General features: G+C 37.1%; 1 protein-coding gene across 1 annotated transcript; it reads right to left on the bottom strand.

The window, feature by feature from the left end:
* Positions 1–2150: 2150 nt before the first annotated feature.
* On the bottom strand, positions 2151–27039 carry LOC149560049 (phytochrome-like). Its single transcript, XM_089824434.1, has 4 exons — positions 24262–27039; positions 23228–24044; positions 3309–3599; positions 2151–2833 (listed from the first exon to the last, which is right to left on the bottom strand). Exons 1-4 carry the CDS (start codon positions 26291–26293, stop codon positions 2623–2625), a joined length of 3351 nt encoding a protein of 1116 aa, XP_089680560.1. The 5' UTR covers positions 26294–27039; the 3' UTR covers positions 2151–2622.

The raw sequence follows: 27039 nt of genomic DNA, 5'->3' as shown, positions 1-27039 counted from the left end.
AACCTTGGAGGTCAAACTGTGTGTTCGAGTTTTCGTGATACTGTGTTGGTCATGGTATGTAACCTTATAATGATTGATTTAGAACCTGATATAGTTGATGAGATCTCTACCTATTTGGATGATTTCTCGTCCACTGCTACTATCTTTTGTTTTAAGGGTTTTTGGCCCTCTTTGTTAGATCTGCATGCCTACATTACCCGTGTTTGGGAGCCCATCATTTCGGAGACAACCCAAATATTCCCTATGGCTAGGGGTTTTTTCATTGTGAAATTTGAAACTGTTGAAGATATAAATGCAATCTTGCGCCATGGTTTCTCATGGGGAGAGAAGTTTCCCTTGATGGCTAAACCTTGGTATAAGGATTTTGACCCATTGACAGAATCTTTTAATAAGATCCCTTTGTGGGTTAGGCTGTCGAATCTCTCCCTTCACCTTTGGGTAGATTCTATCCTGAAAGCAATGGGGGGAAGCCCTTGGAGACTTCTTAGTGGTTGATACGGCTTCATCCAATGTGTTTTGGATGACATATGCTCACATTCTAGTTGAGATCAACATTTCCAAGGTACTCTTAGAAATGATTGAGTTGGCCTCTCTTGGATCTTGGGTTCAACTTCTTGATAATGAGGGTATCCCCTTCCGCTGCAGGAAATGCCACAAGACATGCCACCTTGCTGCCAGCTGCTCCTTTGATAAATCTAGACTGAAAAAGTCCCCTTCTTGGTGGAAGGTGGTTTTAGATGATCATTAGATAGTCTAGAAGGTCCCCTCTACGAGGGATGGTGACTCTTCTCAGGATACGTTGGTGGTGGATTCGACTGTTGTCTCTGATAGCCCGTTTGTTGCCCCAACGTTAGTGACCTCATTTGTTCACCCTCTTCCGGATTCTATTACTAGTGATTTGACAGCAACTCTTGTGGCTCCTTCTCAGGCTATTGTTGGTCTGTCTCTAGATATTGTTATCCCTGTTACTGGTGATCCAACAACGGCTCCTCCTGTGGCTCCTTCTTAGGCTGCTACGGTCTTTTCCTTGGCTTCGAGGGTTTTGGGGGCTGGTTGTGGTATTGTTGACTTTGCATAGCAGAAGGTTGTTGGCTTGGTGGAGGATGGATGGACCACAGTAAAAGGAAAAAAGATCAAGCCCTCCACCCTCTCTTTTGATATGGCATTATGTTCTCAAAAGATGGGACCAAAAGGGAAACCCTGATGCAACTATCTTATTTTTGGATCTCCTAACTCTTTTGGCTTGTAGTTCTTTGTAGTCTTACATGGTTAGGGACTTATTGTCTTTTCCCCTTTTCATCATGGGGTTCCAGGTGCCCAATCAAAACTTGTTTTTGTGGCTATAGTGTATTGTGTTATCTATGATGCCTCCCGAGTCATCTTGTCTTGGTTGGTGACCTATTTCACCTTGGGCTGTAGTTTTATCAGGTATGGGCTTCATCGAATATCTTTTGATTTGTAAAGGGTTTCAGGCACACTTCAAAACTTGTTTTTCTTAATCAAAAACAAATAAAGAAACAAAAATAAATATGAAAGTTTAAATGAACAAGTTTAATCTATATTAATAAGTGAACTTATTTATGTGGGCGACTAACAAACAAAATGTACTTATATCAAGATGGTGCAATAATCAGGAGAAGAAATAAGATGAAAAACACAAAGGTAGGAAATCAAGAAGGAATTACACATATCTATGTAAATAAGTATGTTTGCATGCATAAAAAATAAGAAAAAAGTCATAAAAACTATGTGTACAGAAAAATTACATATATCTATGTATATAAATATGTCTAAAAGAGAGGGGGAAAGATCTAGGAGTTGAACACCCAAACTTACATATATATATATATAAATATGTCTAAAAGACAAGGGAAAAGATCTAGGAGTTCAACACCGGAACTTACATGTATAGAAATATGTCTAAAAGACGGGGGAAATATCTAGGAGTTGAACACCCAAACTTCATGCTTCTTAAAATATTATGTGGAAATATCTAATGAGTCAATTTTTATCTGAGTAGTTATGATCAACACTAAAAAAATCTAAAGACAAAGCTATTGTTAAAAAACTATTGAACATTAAACTGACAAATGATATAATAATTATTAGATGGCAATCAGTCCCTATAAAAATGTATTTTAGTGAAAAAATAATAAAAAACTTTTTGGAATTCAGATTTCTACGTGATTTATGGCAACATGGGCACTCTGCGTCATTTGTTTAAATAGCATAGAGGTAAAATTCAGATTCTGTATGAAATGGCCACTTCCCGAAAAGGATACCTATAATTGCAATACAAATAGGTACCAGGGCACTACTTCAGAATATGAAATCAATGAATCAAATCGATCTGTAATCATAGGGCAGGAATCCTGTTTATTCATTGTGTGTATCAAATGAATAAGAAACTTGTTAGCCAAATGTATTCATTTAAACAAATGAATTAGAAACTTGAAGCCCAAATGCTGCACACTTAAAATCGATAAATCAACCACGTTGCACCCTTGGCCAATATACCCATTGACCTCAATGGTGTAAAATTGTGTTCTTTGATCTTTCACTTGTAAAATCGAGTGCTTGGCCAAGCTCTCATGTCAAGATCAACACGAAAATGTTTACAGTCTATGATTCGCCATTTTGACCTGAAGCGAGTTCGACAATAATAATTAACGTTGGTGTCCCCTCTTCTGGAAGATACTGCACAGCGCCATTCATAAGTTTCAAAAGCTTTCCACAAATCTCCAATCCAAAACCTTCTTGAGTGATTTCCTGAGTAGGGTTGAGGATCTGTTCCACCATTTTCTCTGGCAATCCCTGGCCTGGATGAGTAAACCTGCACATAAACAAAATCTTCAGTATGACCTATTAAAATGATTTATGCAAAAGCCCTTTGCTTGTCACTGTAACAAATTAACAATGCATATTGTGCTACAGAGTTTTATTTGCTTTGTATTCATCATATGCCTTGGAATATTGAAACATCATTATATATTATTCATCACCTTTTTAAGAAATTGCTTCTGAAATTCAAACCAATATAACTTTGTTTTTTATTCGTATCCAATGAGCAAAAGATAAGAACACATCTCGTTTTGAATCAGATTGTCGATGTTCTAGTGAAACCCATAAATGTTTGACTTAAAAATAATCAAACTTACAGAACGCTCCATAGAACAGGTTCTTATATATAAAAATTGTAGAAATTGAATAGTTCAGGGGGACTACTTATTAAACTTGCTTGATATCATTGTGACAATGTGGTACTTAATATCGACAACATCTACAGTAAATCTGTCAAAATTGCATACCTGAATTCTAGCTTCATTACATGTACACCATCACCCACATGTGTTTTGCTTGAACTCACTTTAATTGCAACCCATCCATTTGATGGAGTGAACTGTATCACAAGGCCTAGGAAGTTGGCCAAAATTTGCTGAAGTCTCATCTGATCTCCACAGAGGCGGATAGTACATATTTCTTTCGGTAAATAATGAACAATCTCCAGTCCCTTTTCTTGGGACTCTATCATCACCTGACTTACAATAGCATCAAGCAATGCTCCCAATGTAAATTCGACAGAGTCTAGTTCCATATACCTGTTGATCATCCAAATTCACAAAATCATAATCCTTTCAGATTCACTGCTTCGTCTTTATATTTTTAGAGAAGATGTCAGCAAAAAAGTAGCTATGGAAGCAACTGAGGTTAGGCATTGCGGGAATTTATAATCAGACATAATGGGCCAAACATGAGACCTGATGCAAGGTATAAACAATATGCCTCAGAATTGATACTAAATAATCAATACTAGGACTGGCTTGTACCATTTAATAATGATAAAATTGTAGTTTTTATCTCGCAGACAATCATTTCATGGACATCACTGTAACTTTTTTAACAATATCTAGGGAAGAGATGCTGTTTGATAGAGGATATTCTTGATACAAAACATTGTTTACTGTTTCTCAACGTAGACATCATGATGATGTCTTTCTTATTCCTTACCTTTTGTCTTGCATAGAAAGGCCACTTAAACCTATGTAATATAAGGCAGCGTCTATGCTGCCCACTAAATTCGGTGAGTTAAATTATTTTTCAATATTATTATACAACTGTTTCTGATTTTTTATTTAATAAAAAATAATAATAAACACCATTCGGTCGGCTAGTTGGCCACTGGCTGTAATTATGTGGTACAAGACCTATACAACACATCATCATAGATCACTCACCGGCCATTACCTGTTATTGACTTGTTAAAATTCTTTTGCTTTAAGCGAATGGGAATATGGAAGTAACAAAGAGACAAGACTATTCCTAAGATTAGTGTAAGAATATAATACAAGAAAATGCAGCAAAATTTATATAATAACAAAACATTTTACAAGGAAAAGCTTAGAGAGATGTCAGAGTTTCTGAGAAGGAAAGAGACAAAAAGCAGCAGAAAACTAATGAAGGTATCTAGTGATAGGAATATCAGCATTTAAGGATGCTCTTAAGAGAAGTTTACACTCCAGAAAATTAATGATCCGAAACACAGAAGTATATATGTGAGAAAAATCTAAGAATTCAATGTAAAGTGAATTGTCAAAAAAGAAGAAGAACAAAAGACAAAAACAGTAGCCCAGCTTTTGATTTGAAATAGATCCATAAATATGTTGTAGATATGAAAATATTAAATATTGTGAATATGCCAACACTATAATGAAACGTTCTATTTGTAATTTCATCATTCGCCATAAATTTTCATCAGTGTATCTATCAAAAGCTACTTAAAGTGGACTATTTGCTATTCTTAAAAGGCTATTTCATGATGGATGTAGCAACATCAAATCTGCAAGGATCCATAATTTGTCACTATAATAATGTATAGTCTTAGTTCTAAACATAACCATGCTAGTCACAGAATCATCAAAATAGCATTGAAAACAACTGACAAACAGGCATCAACAAGATGGGAATACCAAAGATTGAGCAGGATATGTATGACAGATGTTACAGGATGCTTCTCTGGTACAAAGAGTGTAAGACCAAGTAGACCATGTTCCAGATCAATACCATTTCAGAATCTTCCTACATTGTTTGATCTGGTTGATAGCATGGGGAACATTTACTCCTAACATATCTGGTCAAGAGCTCTTGACTGGTGAAACATTACTAGCTTTTTACTTTTGCCAAGGAAGCTTCAATGTTTGAAAGCATTGTCCTCTAGTGATATTGCTATCAGGATTTAACTGTGTGATTTTTGAGTCAAACTCATTGACCCCATGTTTCATGAGTAGTGATTCAACATGAATCCATCTCTCATGAGAATAAATTCAACAGCATTGTCCTCTTTTCACAATAACGTCTCCAAGCTAACACCTAGTTTCACAAGAACGTTTCTCAAATGATTGCTCTGCTAATATCTCTGTCCAAGTGGCCTTCCAGTGACACCTTTAAATGCTGTTTTAATACAAAGCTTGATGGGACTATTCCAAATGTCATCCTCAAACTCCATCTGTAATCACATTAAGGTTGATAGGACCATCATTTCCCTGAAGCAGAATAACATAGTAGGTTTTTATCGTGCTTCTTTTGTGTCTGTAATATGTCTACTTAGACAAGACATATATTCTATGTAATGTGATAAGCTATTCTGTTATTAACTTGTAATGTTTTAATGTTAGCTCATAGTCCCAGGCAGCATTGCAGAAAAGGCAACTTGTATCTCACAAAGCCTTAATATACAAAATACTTAATTTTAATTTTTACCTATCAATTAAAGATCAAATTTAACTGAATGATCACAGGGACTTCATGTATGCTTTTCTCCTTAATACGAGTTTTGCCCCTAAGAACATGATTTTGAGTCAAATGTGTTCTTCAATAGAAATGACATATATTCAGCTACGTTTTTCGTATTTTAGAGAAGCCTTTACTGAATTACATCTCTGAAGCATAGATGCACCCCAGTGCTCAAATGCAAGATGCCTAACTTTCTTATGCTTTTGCATAATTTCACTTATAAATATATTTTGGAAGCAAGTCAACTAAACTGCCAATAGAGTTTATCCCCATATCAAACCTTAAGAAGTCAAAGAGAATTACTATAATCAAGCAGGAATTTTGAAACAAGTGAGACTATCAAAAGAAGATACAACTCAAGCCTATAAGGATATTAGAACGAGTTACAATTTTTGTGAGTTAATTCCAAACTTGCCTAAACGGCCAAATAAGTGCAATACTGGAAATAATTGCTCATTGGTGCAGATAAAACAAAACATTGGACAAAAAAAGCCGCAGATCCTAGAGACTGAGTTGCAAACCGTGATAAAGAGCCTTAAGCACAAGGAAAATGTCAATAAAACGTTTGAAGAAGAGCCTCCAGAAGTTGTGGACTGTTTAATTTTAGAAAAGAAATGAGAACTGGACCCACCTTTGACTCTGAAGCAGATAAAAGCTATAAGAGTCCTAGAGATCAGAGTAACAAAGCTTAATAAAAAGCCTTAAAGAGGAAAATGTTGCTATAATGTTTGAAGAGAAACAAAAAACCACATAACATATAGTTGTAGAAGAGTAATGGGAGCTGTTTCCATTTTTCAACTCAGAAAGAAACAAAGAAGAAGCAGAAGCTGAAGGAAAGTGGATTAAGATGTTCAAACCCTAGAAATCTCACGTACTCTTCAAATATTTGAACATCACATTCTCTAACACCATTCTAGAAGAGAGACTCTAAAGTCTAATCAGTTAAATTATCACTATTTACTCCAATATAACATTAACCCTGATAACTGTAAGAGCTTTGGCCAAGGGAACAAATACTCCGTAACAAACTACCAATATCAATTAGTGTCTGTTTACACACCGATTCCAGAATGAACCATATGAGAAGAAGAAAATTTAAATACAAAATGAGAAAGGAAGTGCCTTCAGGAAATCAAGGATGCAGTTTGAATTAGGTAGCAGTTGAACATGAAGGTCTTTTCAGGGCATATCGGTCCCAGAAAACACTATTGTTCTGTTGCTCCCCTATTGGGGTTAAGCGAGTTTTTCACAGTAGGCAGCCAGATAAAAAGAGCTTGAAAGAGGAAAATGAGAAAGCATGATTTGGTATGTCACAACTTATGGAAATCATGTGGATGAACCAAATTCAAAGGTCTAAAATCAAGAGAGTCCAACATTCAATTCTTGATGAGTGATAATTATTCTTGAGCTAGCAAAGAGATTGTAACTAATTGAAGTCACAAGTTGACACATCCCATTAGCACCAGAAGAATAGTGATGACACCAGGTTTTAGGACCTTACTAAATTGTTTGTCTGAAGTTTCTTTATCAAAAAACTTAAGAGAATATGATTGGGGTGCACTCCAAAACATACTATATGAATTTTGTAATTTTATAAATAAGGAATCACAATGTAGCTAACCCAAAGTGAACACAAATCCCGGTATCTCTCATAAAGTGCTAGCTAAACACAACTAGATATCATAGAACCAGATCTACTAACACTGTTAGAGACATAGGATTTCATAGAATCATAGAATGAATAGTAAGATGGACTTTCCGCTATGTTTTATTTTCACTTTAGTGTATCACAAAATCATATCCACTAGTGATGATGGTTAAATTGAGAAAAAATAAATAGATCTTAACTCAAATAGTTTTAATCATAAAGGTTGCCAAAACAAATTTGATAGATCAACATAAATAAATTTGCCTTTGTGAATAGTTTATAAGATAATCTCAAAAGCAATTGCTTATAAGATGAAATTTCTCCCGGCCATAGATGATTTTGAAAGACCACCAGTTGTTCCAGTGACACATTATAATTCAAGGACTCCTCTATTCAACCAAATTTCAACGCTGGATACATTAGTAAATAGAATAGTTGAAAACATTTCAAGCACTATATCAAGGATATCCTCTAGGCCTTAATCTATAATGCTCATATGCTAGTATATGGAACTCATTGGTAAGAATATTTTATTGTGGTCCTGCAAAGGATCATTACTTGGTGTACACTGTACACACTAAAGGGTTGGACTAATATGAAAGAAAACCTAGATGCTATGTTATTATGCATCAGCTAACTATTGACATAATTATATTGAACACCTATAACGAGTACAATCAAAGAATCTTAGCGAGCAACATGTTGAGATATCACCACATTGATTCATAGTGCTGCCAACCAAATCAAGTATGGTATTAATGAATTTTAAAAGAAAATTATATAGGCATACATCTGCAAACATGATGGATGTCGGCATTCACAACTAGCGTAAATTGCTATATGTTTATGAGAATAGTTGCTTCAGAGTATATGCTAAAGAAAACTATACTTTGCCGGCTTCCCAAGATGAACAACTGAGACTGGGAAAGGGCTACAGCTGCTAGAATGGAGGCAACATAGTTGCAGATACCCACATATATAATTTTAAAGTGTGTGATCAACCTCCAAAGAAGCCTAGCTTTCTGTCTAAGTGATGCAGGGGCATCCATGGGTGTAGGAGAAATCTTGCATTGACAAAAAATATTTATTTGCATCGCTTAAGCTTGGTATTTTCTGTAAGAATTAAATGCAATCTATCATGTCTCCATGTACCTGAGAAAGTGTCTAAAGGAACATAGAAAGTTGAAATAAGTATCTAGACATACACCATAAATATTAAATGGCTGTGGGATTCCCCAGAAGCATAAGAATGTTGTAAAAGGTACGGTTGGGCATGTTTAGGCATCAAGAGTTGAGTGGAGCATCTAGAGTAGAGTTAATCATTCAAAGGGGGTGATCATTCAAAGTTGAGGCAATCGTAGCAATCAATCAACTGGGGTAATCCAAAGCCAAGAAAACTTAGCATGCTAACCATAAAAGGAATCCTCTCTTTTGGTAACTAGCACCACCAACCTTGTAAAGGGGGCAGACATTGAATGAGAGGGAAGCCACAACAAATGATAATTTTCTTAGCATGTTCAAGCTCCAAAGGATTATATAAAAGTGGAGATTTAATGAAAATCTAAATTAGTGAAAAAATCACTCAAGTTCACCACATAAAGGTTGGACTAAGTCAAATCTCAATGGTGCAGCCAAAATAAATCAAGGAATTGTCAGGACATGTCTGATTCTTATAGAATTGATAAGCAAACACTTGATATCATATTAACAATATATGGTCACGAAACTAATTGAGGTCAAACTCCTAGTGAGAGGAAAGAACTACAAATATTACTCAAAAAGAATCCGACACTTAGTTTGTTGGCAATATGGTCAGTTAGATGTCCAGAGTGTTGTCACTTATGGCAACATATATTCAGTATTTCATTTATGTATTTAGAGTTAGAAAATTGTCTTTGTGTTAGACAATTTGCAATATTATAGAGACAGATGTGATGTGTACAGATGACACACTTTGAGTTAGCTCATGTGCAATTGAGGATAGCTATATTACCATGTCATGATGACGTAAGTCAATGCGCAGATGTATACGGACAATACGGCCCAAGTTACAGTTGATTTACCAGCTCAAGTATTTAACAGGACAGAACAGGGCATATTAGAAATATGAGTTGTATGACTTCAAGAATTAATTTGGTGACAAAATAATTACTAAATCATGATGGGCTAACATTATAGATATTAATCCATAAGTGATTTTATATCAAGTCAAGCATGTGAAGACATGAAGGCCGACTGAGCAAAGATCTTATCTTGCACAAATAATGTGTATGTATGACATGCGAACTATTGTAAAGATAGCTTGAAAGATATGTGAGTCTTATGTGACACGAAATCTGATGTATGATCAAATCAAGTGCGAGTCTCAGTAGTGAGAAAATATTGTATGTATATCTATACTTGTGAAGAACTTTATTTCTTATTGCATGTTAGAGCAGTGGGCTCTTCTTGCATACATTGTATTTGGTCTACCAACTCCTCACAGGGTTGAAGCTATTAACAGGGCCTAGTCCTCTAACAAGGACTCGAGACACTATATGTACTTCATAGACTCCTAACATGGTCAATATCCTTAACAATATTCTTTTGTTTAGTGAATCATCTAGTGGGTATCATCCCCACCAAGGTTTTCCCTCGGCCAAGGTTTTTCTAGTTAACAAATAATGGTGTTATGAGTTCTTTTTGTGTATAATTATATTTACTGTTCAACATTGTCGGTTTACTTTCATATGCAAGTTATAAAGTTATTAGCAATATTAAGTTGCGGGCAACAGTTTGTAGAATACTGATTCACCCCCCCCCCCCTCTGAGTATTATCTATTTCTAACAATTGGTATCAAAGAGCAATTACTCTAAAGAGGCTTAACAACTTGGTTAAGATCCCTATGGATATGGAACAGTTAAAGAAAAATCTTGAAGAAGGTCTTGAACAAATTGATCTTCTTACAAAAGAAAGAGACAACCTGAAAGATAGATATGAAGATGCAAAAGTCTACATTGGTAAACTAAAAGAATCTGAAATATGGTAAGGAATCAAATGTGCAGACTAGTGACAATGATGTAGGAAACCTCAAGAAAGAAAATGAGATCTTGAAGCATGAATTGAAAATTGTTGAACTTAAGTTGAGCCTTAAGAAAAATGATAGTAAGAATGAACTTGATCTGAAATCTGAGAATACAGACCTTAGATCCCAATTAAGTCAAGTAACATCTGAATTAGATTCTATTAAGATTGAGCATGCAGAATTAGAAAAGTACAATACCATAGTGAAAGGAGAATTGACACAAGCTAAGCAACAGTTAGAGATACTTTATTCCAGTAGTGAGAAAATTGATGAACATATATTTCACCAGAGACCTTATGATAAGACAGCCCCTGGTTACCTTACTGGAGAAAAATTTGCCAAGAAAGTTGAAATTAGAAAAGAACCGGATCCAATTGTTGAATACCCTAAAGAATTTGATCTGAGTAAGATTGAATCAAGCATTTCTACTGGAGTATCTAAAGAGATTGAACTAGTTGATATGTCTATGAAACATGATGAGCACAAGAAAACAGAGCAAGTTGATAAACCTAAGCAAGATGAACCACCCAAGGAAGTTAGACATGAATTCAAAGGTAGATGTTTTAAATGCAATGAAGTTGGTCATATGAAAAGAGATTGCACAGGTAATTCTTTCAAACCTATTACTAATTTCTATTGTTATAATTGTCGAGGTTATGGATATAAAGTAGTAGATTGTAAGAACCTAAGTTTCGTAGTACTAATGCAAATAGTAGAATCTTTAGGAATACTAGCCCTACAAGCAATGAAAAAGGAAGATCACAAAGCAGATCTAATGATGGAGAAAGGTAACAGTTTGTATGTTTCAAGCGTAACAATCTTAGACATATTGCAAGGAATTGCAGAGCACCTGATAGTCAGAATGGAGCCAATCAAAGAAGAAATGCACCTCTATGTCAGTTATGCAATAACTTTGGACACACAGAAAGATTTTGCAGAATGGACAGAAGAAACTTCAACTAGGAATCCCAATCATAGAAGGTACAATAACAGGAATGACAAAAGGAATGATAACAACAATGATAACAGTTAGAAGGAAGCAATCAAGGAACATGTTGATGAATTCAAAGAAGGATTTGTAAGAGCTAAAGATCCAGAAAGTTCTTATACAGTTTTGGAGGAACAGTATTTTGATGCACCTGATGAGAGATTGAAATCAAAAATTGTTTTTGACTCATAATATTTGAATTAAGTGTTTGCAGTAGAGGCAAAGCGTCAGTTAATCAGAACTAAGGTTAAAATGTGAATTAGAAGTTGTGTAGTTAACAAGAGGTAGAAGACATAGAAAGGAAGTTGTGGTCGAGTGCGCAAGCTTAGATATGATCGCAGGAAGATTTAAGATAGAAAACAAGTTTACTGGTGATTAGTGATAGTTTTTTTGAATTTGTGGTAGATGCACATTTAATGTAGAGTCCAATTTGAAGTGATTTAAAGATTACGAACAAGATTGTGAGTACCATTTGATCATGCGAAGAGTTTAGAACAATTTGACAACGATTTCAAGTGCGAAGAAAGGCGTTTGAAGTGTGAAGTTGTAGAAGCTCTAAACACGATATATTAAGGTATTTTATGACGCTTGGATTAAAATTCTAGTGCATACAGTTAAGAATTATGATAAGTCAAACAGTAGATGATGTAAGCAATAGGCCAAGGCGTAAGTTCAAGAAACAGCCATTTGTTTCTTTAGTGGATGATCCGTTAGGAGCATTTTCACAAATCCCATCGAATGTAATTCATGTAGAAGATGTTTGGAGTTATATTCATTGTAAGTTTGAAAGAATTGGAGATGAGGACATACATAAGGACTTAGGAGTCATGTATAATAATGACCCAACCCTTAAATCCGAGTATGCACACCTAAGTGAGTTGAACTTGATCAAGTATATGTTCTACACAGAGTTTGACAATCATGAGTAGACCAAAATCATTCTGAGTAGAGTTCATGATGAGATGTTTTGGATAGGTGATGTACTAGTCACAATTGACAATGACCTAATTCACAAGGTCACAGGTTTGAGCAATGAAGGATGCAACCCTATGAATGTTAGAAGCATGAAGAAGACAGTTGAGACTATCTTGTATACTAGATTTGATGGAAGAAACATGAAAGTTGACATGATTTAGGATAGAGGAGTTAAAGTATTGAGCAAAATTCTTGGATATAAACTGAATCACAGTTTGAGAGTGAACTCAATGCGAGTAGGATTTATGCATGCAACATATGTGATGGTTGTAGAGAAAAGAAAGGTAAACATGTGCAAGATTGTTAGAACACAGCTTTTGGACAACATTGCAAAGATGAAGACCAAGAATTTAGTCTTCAAATTTGAGTCTTTGTTGACACATCTATTCTTCTATGCAACAAAGCAATTCCCTGGAACGACAAATTGGAAAAATGATGAATGTATTATGGATATGGTAATACAATGTTACGGGGCAAGATTGGAAAATGTCAAAGATAGTGACATTGACAGAATGATGAAGAAATTTCAGTCTGAGATGAAACAGAGATTTAGAATCCCTCCCTCCATGGTGGAGAAGTACAAGGATGAGATATGCTTCAGGGTGGAAACCGATAATACTTGTATGGAAGTAGTAGAACCAAGGGTAAAATTCATGGAGCCTATTGGATATGAGATGAGTGAAGAACTCATAGAAGGGTATGCGTGTATCATACCACAGTTAGAAGACACTGAATACCCTAGATGGGCTACCTATGAGGAGAAGGTAAGGGAAGTTCATTCTAAACTTCACAGCAAGGATATTAAGAAGAAAGTGGAGAAGAAGATAGATTACATCCTCAAGGAATCTGGTATGACTCCAAAGGATTTTAATGAGATAAAAGGTATTGCGTTGAAATGAAGACCAGTGGACAAACTGAGGTGATAGAAGCAACACCAATCACTATTGCAGCATCATCTAAAGGGGTAACAATTGTAAAACCCAGTGCACAAACACCTGTCCCCTATGCAATAGTTGTGCAAGTGCAACCAATTAGAGTTCAATGTGATCAACCAAGAAGGCAATCAAAGGATGACACACCTATTGCATAGAGGAAATTTGAAAGATTGGTGAAGACAAAGCAGGAACCTACACCATCCTCAAAGAAAAGGGTCAAGCAAACCACAAGTGGACCTGAGAAAAAGAGGACATTGCAAATTAGTGATTCTGAGGAATCTAATGATGAAACTGAGAGACCGGTGGAACAAGCAGTAGAAGAAGGAAGAACTCCAGCGGGCAAAAAGGCACGGAAATCAAAGGTAGAAAATTTGAACATGTAGATTGTTAATGATGATAATTTTGTACAATTAAATAAGTATTATACTATGGATTGAAGGAAATTAGAGAATGCCATAGTAAGGAATATGATCTTGAGGAACAAAAGATTTGACAGTATATAAGGAAAGATCTCGGAAGATCTCTATAACAAATTACTAAATAGAAAAAGGAGAGTAGTAGAAGAAGACACCAAGCTAAGAGAGAGCATGGTTAGCAAATTGTGTGAAATAAACACCAAGGAAGACTTGGGAAGAATCTTGAAAGGCATTGAACCCCTACTAAGTAATAAAAGAAGATTTATTCTTCTTATGGGAGGAAACTATGAGGAAGTAAGGAAAGAAATAGAGGAAGCCATTGTGAAACACATGACTTCAGTACCTCCGGTCATGAAGGAGAGTGCGCAGCCACAACCAGATAGTCTAGCATATGTGGAAGCCAGTACTCCCACTGATGACAAAGAAGAAGTTGAAGAGACACAAGAAGCACCATAACCTCCTCAAATAGTTATGGGTACTGAATCCATGCGAGTGGATAGTACGGATCTAACAGTAGATGCAAAAGAAAACCTTTTTGCAGGTTATGGAACATCAATTGTTGGCAATATTATTGCCTATACCAGCTCTAATGAAGAAGATGAAAGAAAGAAAACTGCAGAGAAGAAAAGATTGGAAGAAGAAGAAATGAAGAAACAGATAGAAGAAGAGAAGAGGAAAGGAGAAAAAAAGAGAAGAGGAAAGAAGAGGAAAAGAAGAAACAAGAAGAAGAAGAAAAGAGAAAAGATGAAGAAAAGAAAAAGAAAGCAGAAGAGGAGAAACAAAAGAAAAAGCTGAGAAAGAAAGAATAGAAGAAAAGAGGAAGAAGGCTGAGGAAGAGAAAAAGAGTATTGAACTAAAAGTAGTTACACTCATGCCCACAGCAACTCCAGTAGTAGTAGCAGCAACAATATTATTTGATGATGATGATGATGATGATTAGAAAGGACTAATGAGTTCTTTGAGCAAATTGCTCCAAAAGAATAAATAAGTTAAGTCTTTGGAGAAGACACTATCAAAAGTCTTGGAGAGAATGCAAAAGACAGTTCACACAATTGTGATGCAGGAGCATCTTGGGTTTGCTTAGTGACTACTTTGGAGTTCATTGGAGGAGACTTAGTAGTTGCTTTGGAGGGTGCTTGGACTAGTACTCGGTTGAAGGAGTGGTGCTCAGTCGTTTTTGGGTTTAGTGTTGGTCGAGTAGCTCGATCTTTGAAGGGAGCTCAATATGGTCTTGGAGCTTGGCATGTATTGGTTGTTCAACAATGCTTGGGAGTTTGCTGACACTCAGCAGTATGTTGGTGCCAATTGGAGTTCTTGGTGCATTTAATGCATGTAGGATGTGATTGGAACATGAATCAATCTGGGAGTTTGTGTGGACCTATGTGTGGTCTTGGTTATCTCTCCTATGTGCATTTTATCATGGTTGTAAACTTGAGGCTTGTCCTAAGTATTTTTGTGTGGTTATCGCGTGTTAATTGCGGATTAATGTGAGGGTTAACATTTTGTATTTAATGTTTGTTGTGAGCTGACTTGTGGCTTAAATATGCATTTAATGCAAGGGGTTTATTTAATTTTGCATTTGTTAGGCTGACTTGTGTCTTAGTTGGGTATAAGTAAGGGGTCTTGTGGAGTCTTTATTCATTCATTGAGGGAGTGAATCATTCATTCAGAGGGAAGTTCAACGTGGACTAGTTGAAGGGCGAGTTTTCCTGAGTCTGTCGACAAAGCGCCAAATGTGAGGCAATTTACAGTAGGATTGTGGTAGAGTTGCAAGTTTGTGAGAAGAGCTAGTGGTTGCGGCTTAGAAAGCTAGGAGATTGCTTGGTGGGCTTGCGAGCACAAGTTGAGATTTCCTTGGTGGTTTTCTTCCAAAGTGCATATCTAGACTAGCTGGGATTAGTGTTGTGAGTTGGATCTTGTGGGATCTTGCAGAACTGTTATTGTAATTGTTGTTGTATTTGGCCCTAACCCGAAAGGCCTTACAGCTGGACATATTGCATGTAGACAGTTATTTTATGAATAAAGAGTTGCATTTGGTATCAAAGTGTGTATCTTGTGTTGTGTTCCCGTTGTGTGGTTATTTTCTGGGGGCTAGCACATCTCCTTTGGGGATTCTGCTACCTTGCATTGCATCACGCGGTATCAGAGTGAAGGTTGTTCCTGAGCGTGTAGATAGATCACCGAAGTTGAGGCAATTTACACTAGAACCTTGGGAGGACATGCAAATGGATCTTTGGTTGCAAAGATGGAAGGTTGATCTTGTTCGGGAAGATTAATTTGTTGGTGATTTGTTGTAGAGGGTTTGTGAAGATCTTGGAAGATGGCTCCAAGAGGATTGGACCTGGGATGATTGTGAATCTCCGTGATATAGTGGAGAGGAGGATTAATGAGACAATAGCTCGGGTTGATGCTATTGTGGATTTTGTTTTTTCTAAAAGAGTTGAGGAACCAAAAAAGAAAGTTCTATGCTATTAGAGTGGAGTCTATCGATCTGGAAGAGAGTTGTCTAGCCGGTTAGAAGACTTATTCGAGAGAGAAGATGGCATAGCAAGGTCGAGGTGGAAGAGGTTGGTTTTGTTGATCAATTTGTGGAGTCTAATATAGAACCTGCAAAGCAACTAGAGGTTGTTGCTAAGGATATTCCTAACCTTGTTGATGTTGGGATGAAGATTGGTTTTCATGATCGGTCAGTTGTGTCTGACATGGGGATTGCAAAGCACTTGGTCATGGATGATCTGGTTGTTGTTGGTGGTGAGGTGTATGTTGCAGAGCATCTTGTTGTGAGCAATGAGATGGCTAGTGTTGTGAGTTTGGCATGTGTTGATGGAGATCTACATGTTGCTGCTGATGTGGAGTTTGTTGTTGTTGGTGTGGATTTACTAGTTGCTACTATGGATGTGGATTTGTTGATGAAGCATTATGTTCAGTTTGTTCCTAGGAGTGAGCATGTTTACTAGATGGTTGAAATTTTGATGTTTGATAGAATGATGCAGATGTGGATGATTTGTGGATTGGCTTTCTTGTCCTTGTTGGAGTGGAAGCCTTTGGTGAAGATGAAGATGGTTATTGATCTTTCTTTGGGCATCAAAGTATGGGACACACTTTTCTATTTACCTAGGGAGTCTGATAAAAGCATCTTGAGTTTGTTCAGTGACTACTTTGGAGTTCATTGGAGGAGGTTCAGTAGTTGCTTTGGAGGGTGTTTGGACTGGTACTCGGTTGAAGGAGTGGTGCTCGGTCGTTTTTGGGTTTAGTGTTGGCCGAGTAGCTCGGTCTTTGAAGGGAGCTCGGCATGATCTTGGAGCTCAGCATGGTTTGTTGTGCTTAGCATGTATTGGTTGTTCAACAATGCTTGGGAGTTTGCTGACACTCGGTAGTATGTTGGTGCCGACTGGAGTTCTTGGTGCATTTAATGCATGTAGCATGTGAACGTGATGTGGATTGATCTAGGAGTTTGTGTGGACCTACGTGTGGTCTTAGTTATCTCTCCGATGTGCATTTAATCATGGTAGTAAACTTGGGGCTTGTCCTAAGTTTTTTTGTGTGGTTATCACGGGTTAACGCAAGAGTTAACATTTTGTATTTAGTGTTTGTTGTGAGCCAACTTGTGGCTTAAATATGCATTTAATGCAAGGAGTTTATTTAATTTTGCAATTGCTAAGCGGACTTGTGGCTTAGTTGGGTATAAGTAAGGGGTCTTGTGGAGTCTTTATTCATTCATTGAGGAAGTGAATCATTCATTCAGAGGGAGTGGATACTAAGTTCAGCGTGGACTAGCTGAAGGGCGAGTTTCCTTGAGTTTGTGGATAGAGCCCCGAATATGAGGCAATTTATAGCAAGATTGTGGTAGAGTTGCAAGTTTGTGAGAAGAGCTAGTGGCTATAGCTTAGAAAGCTAGGAGATTGCTTGGTGGGCTTGCGAGCACAGGTTGAGATTTCCTCGGTGGTTTTCTTCCAGAGTGCAGATCTAGACTAGTTGGGATTAGTGTTGTGAGTTGGATCTTGTTGGATCTTGCAGAACTATTATTGTAATTGTTGTTGTATTTGGCCCTAACCCGAAAGGCCTTATAGCCAGGCATATTGCATGTAAACAGTTATTTTATAAATAAAGAGTTGTAATTTAGTATCAGATCTTGCATTTGTGTTGCATTGTTATTGTGTTTCCATTGTGTGGTTATTTGCTGGGGGCTAGGACATCTCCTTTGGGGATTCTCCTGCCTTGCACTACGTCAAGTTGCCACAAATCGAGACTTGCAAACTAAGGCTAAAGAATTTGTGAAGTCTTTTGATAAAGAATTCACAACCTTGTCTGAAATGTGCTTCAACACAAGCACAAGTCAAGCATGATGCATCACTGTTTCATACAGTATGCACAAATGTGAGAAATGACATAAAGTTATTGGATGTATGCATTAAGGGATTGAGAAAGAACATTAATGAAGGTAAGAAGTTGTATGGACAGTGCGCACACAAATACAATTACCCTTCAGATTTTGAGAATCTAATCAATGGTCAAAAGAGTGAGATTCATACACTCACCACCAAGTTGCAGTTTCTAGAGGTCAGCATTGAAGATTTTGGAATTGAAGTAGAGAAGATTCACAATGCAATCAGAGGCATAGAGACTGATAAAGAAAAGGTAATCAAAAGGTTCTCTACCCTTAGAGAAACTTTGTCACCTAAGATCAGCATTTTGCAGAGGCAATTGGAGGAGTGTCTTGCAGCAAAGGCCTCCTATGACAAATTCTCTTATACTGATTTGAGCGTGGTAGAAGTGGCATCCTATGCACTTTGCACACTCATCAGTATCTTTGACACAGTTAAGGGGAACTAGAAGAAAGAAGTTGAGAGACTAAAACTTGTTTATGTAGACTTTTTTTCAGAATAACAAGTTGATCAGCAAAAGGCCACACAGTTTTTGTATACAGTTTTTGACACCTTTGCTATTGGCGTCAAAAAGGGAGAAGTATGTAAGGAAAATTGTATATGTTTATGATGTTCAAGAGAGAAGCATATGTAAGGAAATTATATATGTATATGTAAGGGGGAGTATACCTATATACCATTGTAAGGAGTGATAAGGAATGTAATGATCCATCAAAACATGAATAAAATATTTTTTGTTTTGAAGGCAATTTTTGTAATTACTTTTTGTATTTACTTATGTTTTGTATGACATTATTTTGAGACTTAGCCAATTTTCCCAAATGTTGCCATCAATGGCAAAGGGGGAGATTGTTGGCAATATGGTCAGTTAGATGTCCAAGGTGTTGTCATTTATGGCAACATATATTCAGTATTTCATTTATGTATTTAGAATTAGAAAATTGTTTAAGTGTTAGACAGTTTGCAGCAGTAGAGAGAGATGTGATGTCACGGATGACACATTTTGAGTTAGCTCATGCGTAGTTGAGGATAGCTATATTACCATGTCATGACGACGTAATTTAGTGCACAGATGTGTACGAAGAGTATGACACAAGTTACAGTTGATTTATTAGCTTAGGTATTTAACAGGATAGAACATAGCATATCAGAAATATGAGTTGTACGACTTAAGGAATTATTTTGGTGACAAAATAATTACTAAATCATGATGGGCCAACATTATAGATATTAATCCATAAGTGATTTTATATCAAGTCAAGCATGCGAAGGCATGAAGGCCGACTGAGCAGAGATTTGTGAATTTGTGAGATATAAATAAAGATCTTATCTTGCACAAATAATGTGAAAGATGTGTGACATGTGAACTATTGTGAAGATAGCTTGAAAGATATGCGAGCCTTATGTGATACAAAATCTGATGTATGATCAGATCAAGTGCGAGTTTCAGCAAAGAGAAAGTATCATATGCATATCTATACTTGTGAAGAACTTTATTGCTTATTGCATGTTAGGGCAGTGGACTCTTCTTGCATACAGTGTATTCGATCTACCAACTCCTAATAGGGTTGAGGCTTTTAACAGGGCCTAGTCCTCTAACAAGTACTTGAGCCACTATACGTACTTCATAGACTCCTAACAGGGTCAATATCCTTAACAAGATTCTTTTGTTCAGCAAATCATCTAGTGGGTATCATCCCCACCGGGGTTTTCCCTTGTCTAAGGTTTCCCTAGTTAACAAATAATGGTGTTATGTGTTCTCTTTGTGTATGGTTATATTTGTTGTTCAACATTGTTGGTTTACTTTCAAATGCAAGTTATAAAGTAATTAACAATATTCGGTTGTGGGCAAAAGTTTGTAAAATACTAATTCACCACCCACCCACCCCCACAGTATTATCTATTTCTAACATAGTCTTGTATCAATCTGTTTTGAACTTGTTAGCAGAGATCAAAATCAACAACACAAATTGAAAGCATAACTCAGCACATGCTTTATAGCAACGGGAAAGTGTAACTTATTACAAGCCATATTCAGAGGTCATTGGGCAGTTTTATAAGAGATCAAATCCAACATAGAAGAATATAATGTCACAGCTGAATGGATTGCTAAAGTAGAAGTTACAAATCACAATTATTCTCTCTGCCAAAAAATGCAAATCACGGTCACTAAGGGAAGTTTCATTTCCCACAATAATGATAATTTTTAATGAGCAAATGTTCATGCCAAGACTCTAGCTTGTTACCTCCTAGTCAATCCAAGGTCATAGATTAATGTCAATGGTATTTTGTTTCAAAATACATGGTCATATTGGAGACTTCATGTTTAGGAGTGAAGGGACACAATATAGAACTCATTAACTGCTATACTAATCACCTATTATTTGTGGTCAGTGGAGTCTCAAGATACCATCATCACTACGAGACTTGCCCATTTCCTTTATCTGTGTCTTTTTACCTAATCCATAGTTCACAAAATCACAGAACTTGCCGTGGACTTGCCAGTCCAATGGCAAGCCAAGTCGACTTGCCATGGATTTGCGAGTCAAGACCAGGCAAGTCCATCACAAGGACTCACAAGTCCAAGGCATAGAATCCCGCAAGTCCTTGTGATGGACTCTTGCTGCTTCCTAGACACCCAGCAACTCATAATTTGACAATTTTTTTCACTTTCTGGGTCATTTGATCTTTGTGCTTTGTGCTTTCTTATTAGGGAGACTCTAATGAAATGGAGGATGAGGAGGATGAGGACTTTGATGTTGAAGAAGAAGAATCAACTCCTCATTTAAATACCTCAACACCATCTAGTTCAAAGCATGAAAAATTGAGTTATATTAGGAGAGGAAAGAGGAGACTGCAGTTTTTAGTTTCTTGTTTTTCACATTTGGACATATCATTATATCTAATTTTGTGAACATTTATAAACTTATGCTGTTGTTATACATTTTAAAGTTTATGACTATTATGATATTTCATATTGAGTGTTTGAGATTCATATGACATGTGTAATGTATCAATTATGGCTCTTATGCTCTTTGAATGCATTAATTTCTTTTTGTTTTTATATAAAACTACAGTTTTTCCTTTTGCAGAGTCCTTTCGAGAGTCCAAGTCCAATTCTAATTTTTTGGTTTGCTGAGTCCGTGATGGATCCGAGTCTTTAAACTATGGTATAAATCATCTATACTTACTTATCTAAAGGCCAAATACAAAACAAGCTTTTACGAGAGCCTATACACTTTGCAATAATAAATATATTAGTCCACTAAATTATGCGCCCACTGTCATTCTACAATTATGTGTAGTCACATACTCATTGTACATCTATATGTGCTCATAGTACAGTTGTAATCACACTTCTTCTCATTTTTCATCTATATCCTCCCATATCAGTTCTCTTTCATTCTACTACCATATAGTTGCACACTTGTATACTTCCATTTCACAAATTTATGTTTTCATCCCACGACTCGCTGAACACATACAGTTGCTCATTCTACAGTCATATGCAATCTAAAAGAAATGCATGCAACTTCTATTGTATGGACATTAGCAAGAAATTGATAGGAACCAGTGTTACCCCAAGTTTTTGGGATGAGTACGGAAGGGGATGGGGGTACGAGTTTTTGGGATGAAAATTTCTTCTGCCAATATTGGGGATGGCTAGTGGTCAAGGGGGCAGCTACATGACAATATGAAAATTTAAAATATGTAGAGAAATATAAAATATTCATATGAAAACATGGATAAAGCGTGCACTTACACATTACAGAACCTTAAAATATAAGAATTAGCAGAATTCATATGCCAAATTTGTGTTACATTGAGAAAAAAAAGTCAAATTTCATCTAGAAGTCAAAGTCAAAGTTCCCTAAGCATTCCCTGTTCCCAGGACATTTCCAGTATGGGGACGGGTGGAAAAAATACTGTGAATGCTTCCCCGGGCAACACTGATAGGAACTTATTTAGGGAAATTTATTAGTCATTTTCTTTTCAATTGTAGGTCAGATACTGTCTAGTTACAGCTCTTATCTTTGTTTGGTCCTTAAAGGTCAGCGGGGATATCAATGTACACATACTGTTACAGTGACAATGTCAACAATCTTCTGTCCAATTCAGAACAAAGCTTGAGCAAAAATACCCTTTTTTAAACCTAAGAAAATAAAGTTCTCTTTTTTTATCAAAAATTACATACATGCCTGATGAGTAAAATGGCAGCTCAATTCACACAGCTCGTCTTCAATATATGATGGTGGGATTTAGTTGAGGCATCATGTACTGATAAATAATTGTCAAGTTTAGTTAAAGTTACACATCTCCGATGATTGGTTTTGGATTTCAGTTAAACAATTTTCCTTTTAAATTGATTATAGGGATAAATTAGCTTAGATCCCCAATGATTAATGTAAGGTTTTGTTGGAACTAGGGGTTAACTCCTTGATCATTGATTTAAAATCCTCAACTGAGAAAGCTTGTGGATAGAGACACACTCATTAATGTCAATTCATGTCAGATCATTATATCAGTTGTATATGAACAATATGGAAAAGACCGATGTTGGTTTGAGCCCTAAAATCAGTAAGCTTTTCTTAACATAGTCTTATAATGGTCTTTTTCTGGCCTACTACCTTCGGGTTTGATTGCTAACTTACATGGCTTACTATTATATCATATTTTTTCATTTAGATGGAGTATTTCTTTTGGGACATTTCTCAGTAGAGAGCAAGAATAAAGTATCAGAAGATAGCTTCTCATCCTAAAAATATGTATAGATGGTTTTGGGTGTAAAAGATTGTTCCCTTCAATGTCCCCTAAATTGATACAGCTGAAACATTTTGACACGTCCTCAAAGAAAATTACATGTCATATTAAATCATGTTGCCATTGTCGAAAGAAGCCATGCCAACAATTTTGACAAGGTAATTTGGTAGGTTGAATTTTCTATGAAAGATCAATTCTTTTTGCAGTTTTAACTACTTCTTTTTAAAAATGCTCAGAAATGCATTTAGTGTTAAGAAAACATACCCATCTTCGATGCTTGCTAGGTCCATGTCATCCAGGATCTTTAAAAGCTGCTTTTCACAATGTAGGCTTCTTTCAACAACTTGTTTCTGTTTTTCATTCAAATCGGTACCTTCCAGCAGTTTCCTTGTAAATGTGATTCCAGAAAGTGGACGTTTGATTTCCATTCGAAGATATGCCAATGCCTTGAGTCTTTTGGTGGCTTCTTTTTCTAGCACACACTGCATATGCAATGCCTGTTGAAGCTCTGCACTGGCAATATGCAGAAAACAGAAAACTCCTGTGATTCTTCCCTCAGCATCTGTTTTCTTGTGAGTAGAAAGTAAGGCTTCTACATATTTACCATGACGACTGAAAAATCCAAAAGGAAATTTCTCCGTCTCTTGTCCGGTTATTGCACTTTTCAACACAATCCTGAACTCTGTTATTGCTTTCTGACCTTTAAGATGGCAACAAGACGTGTGACTACCGAAAACCTCTCCCAGAAGCTTTTTATCAATTATCTCTTCCCTTGACCAACCAGATAACTTTTCCATAGCCAAATTCCATTCAGAACACCACCCCAATTCATCAGTTCCAAACATGGGAGGTATCAAGGGACTTGGATTCTGAACTATCGCCCTGTAATCACCTTGAATGCGAGTAAACTTGTCCATCACAATCTTCTCTCCAGTCACATCCTGAGCAACAAAGCACACTCCCAAAACACTGTTATTTAGATCCTTGCTTGAGCAAGCATTAACAATCAATCTTACTGGACCATTTTCCTCCAGTGAGCCATGCCGTTTCAGCTCAATTTCAACATTTTCCTCTTCTTGTCCTGTAGTAATCAGTCTACTCTGTAAGAATAATGCGAGCTAATAGAAACTGAATGGGTAGAGTGAAGAGAAAATCTTTACCCCAGTGTAATGCTTATGCCATAAAGGTTTTTGTACCCATCAACATTCGAGAGCTAATTTACTTCTTTAAACCAATAGCATTTAAGCATCTTAAAATAAACATTATAATGTAAATGATAATTGAAATGATTTGATTACCTTGCAAAGCCAAGTAAAGCATCCTTTCAACAGTCTCAACCGAGTTGTCCTCAACAAGACGGATTAAAGGCTGCCCCAAAGCATCCTCCATTGACAACCCTGTGACTGTAGCAGCTTTTGTATTCCATCCATTTACTAGCCCAGTAGCATCGACGGCCAAGATTGGTACCGTTGCTGTTTCAATCAGCCTCACCATCTCATTCGTGACTGCATATAGTTCATCTATTCCCTGCATTTTCAAATTATTAAATCGTCCCTGTATTGTGGCCATGGTAACACTGTCGTTATTGTTTTTGAAAGAACCTCTCAGTATCAGCTGCAAAGAATGAATTGCATCCATCTCAACATCTTCCCAAGGTAAGCTCCTGTTTTGGACGACATCAATGAATGCCTTGAACGAATTTCGTGGATGCATTTTCTTTCCATCATCTCTATCGCTGGCACAGTGTATGGCACCGCCCCATTTTATTTCTCTTGCGGTATGGGATCTGAACCAAAACAACAAGTCTTCAGAATTGATTCTGACCGCAGCCATTCCACAGACCGCATCAGCAAACATTGTAGCTCCAGGATACCCTGCCTCGGCAAGACTATCCGTGCACAAACCTGTGGAATCAATGTGATGTTCAGAAATCCATTCAATGATGTCACGTAACTGATCATCACTAGGGGTTGTCCCAAGAAGCCAAATGTTTTTACAATAGTAGAAGGCAGCACCATCACACCTGACAAGATCCATGATGTTGGGCTTCTCTCTGATAATCCCCATAGGTGCATCACGGAGCAGCATATCACAGAGCAATGTTTGGGTGCGCAAAATGTGCTTCTCTCTCAGCTGATCTGCCAGGTCAACTTCCTTATTCAGCTGAATCGCAAACACTTGCATCAGGAATTCGCAAGCATACCTCAAAGGAAATGGAACAAAACGGGGGCTAGTGTGATGACAAACTACAAGGCCCCAAAGCCTCCTTCCTTTCTGCTGCTGTTGCTGTGCATCAGTATCTACATCTTCTTCCTTTGCATTGATTGTCACAGCAATTACTAGAGATGCTATGGAACCCATGTTGGACATGTACTCTGCATGGCAGCCATGAGGAGCTCTCAAACTAGATCCACACAGTATTAATTCCCGGGGCAATCTCTTGTCCTCGACCACTTCTACAGGATTTGCATAACAATCACATATCATTCTAACTTTGTTCTTCATAAACAAAAATCTTGAAGCCTGGGGAACATCTGTTGCAGGATAATGCAAACCCAAATATGGTTCTAAATCGGCTCTCCTAATCTCAGATATCACCTCCCCATGATCATCATCATGAAACTTATATGCCATAACTCGGTCATAACCGGTGAGTTCGTGTATCTCCTGCACAACCATGTCGCACAGTTTACCAATATCTCCACTGGCCATATTTTGCAACCGTGATATTGCGTTTGCAGCGAGTTTATAAGATTGAAGTGCTCCAGCAGCGTTCATGGGAACATGTGAAGCCTTAACGGGCTCAAAATCTATTACCAAACCCATATCAACTCTATGAAGTATGGCATAAAAGGGCTTGCCGGAGTTTTTGCAGTGGACCAGAACAGGATTCAGAAGGTTCACGTCTCCAAGTGCTGCAGACTTCTCCAATGCAGCGGCACCAGGAGGTGTGAATATTGTCCTCGCATCAATACCAATTCCTACACTCGCCTGCTTCTCAACACTAGGAACAACATGAGGCGACGATGTAAGCATATCTGGGGCATTTTCGCTGTAAGCAATCACTGCAAAAGTCTTTTCATCAATTGCAAGCATGCATCCAAATGACTGAAGCAGCTTTGCTTTTTGTATCTGCTTCAGGTAGGCAGTGACTCCATTTGAAGGACCAATGCTTGAAACCCTTCTCACAGCTGTAGATTGAGAGTAATCAAATTCCTCCCCGCATTCTTCAAAATCCGCATGAAGCTTTGCATCTATCGTTGTTTGGGCCATGATTCTAGTTATGTGCTGTGGTCTAACAGAATCAGTAGGTCTAGAGGACGATGCCATGTTGAACAAAACTACTATTAATAAGGAATTCAATGTCTAAAACCAAGAAACTCAAATGAAGAACTGCTGAATATATGTAAATATCCAGAAGGCCTTAAGAATGTATATGAGAATCTAACTAGCGCCTTCTGAAAACTTATATACCCATGGGCAGGCAGTTGAGTATGCATTGACAAACATACCACGCTTAAATAGGCAAACACTGCATATTCTCATAGGCCCGCAGGCCTGCAATTGCTTATATAAAACTATGCCTTTGCAGAGCCCATAGATTTTCTTGCTCACCGCATTAAGTCCACATATAAAACTACACATGTTGCAGATATAATATCTAATTTAACAGCAAAAGCAAATAATGTCTGCCTATATCAAAAGTGTGTGCCTTCTGACCTTTAAGTGCTATCTGCCAATCACAAGAACTACAACATATGCGATTTTCCAGCTTTTCTGTCCTACCTAGCGCAAACCCAAAACTTTGGTCTCTTCTTCAATCAAAATATCTTGTTAACTCCCCCTTACCATGGATTGCATAGCAAAGGGCTACTGGTCCTATACATTGTAATTATAAGGCCTACTATTGCTGTAGGGAAACATTCTCCAGTCCTTACCCAAGTGGCAATATCCATTTGTGTGTGATATGTAGACAGTCATCTCAGATAAACTCGCCCTTTTGCTTTGTGCAAATTAACAAATGTAGAATCTTGGTACTCGCTCACATATATTCCAAGCTGAGAGAATTTTTTATA

This window comes from Cupressus sempervirens, chromosome 4 (genome assembly GCF_028749045.1).
Source record: "Cupressus sempervirens isolate cs-2001-9-10 chromosome 4, ASM2874904v1, whole genome shotgun sequence".
NCBI lineage: Eukaryota > Viridiplantae > Streptophyta > Pinopsida > Cupressales > Cupressaceae > Cupressus > Cupressus sempervirens.
The sequence above is the reverse complement of the archived record's forward strand: the minus strand, read 5'-3'. Positions and strand labels throughout refer to the sequence as shown.

What these genes read in the sequence shown, in the direction of transcription:
- LOC149560049 (XM_089824434.1), bottom strand. Translation starts at nt 26,293, where the DNA reads ATGGCATCGTCCTCTAGACCTACTGATTCTGTTAGACCACAGCACATA. An exon ending in GCTTTACTTGGCTTTGCAAG is followed by an intron (nt 24,045 to 24,261) that starts GTAATCAAATCA and finishes TGATTACTACAG; the next exon opens with GACAAGAAGAGGAAAATGTT. An exon ending in CTAGCAAGCATCGAAGATGG is followed by an intron (nt 3,600 to 23,227) that starts GTATGTTTTCTT and finishes GATGATCAACAG; the next exon opens with GTATATGGAACTAGACTCTG.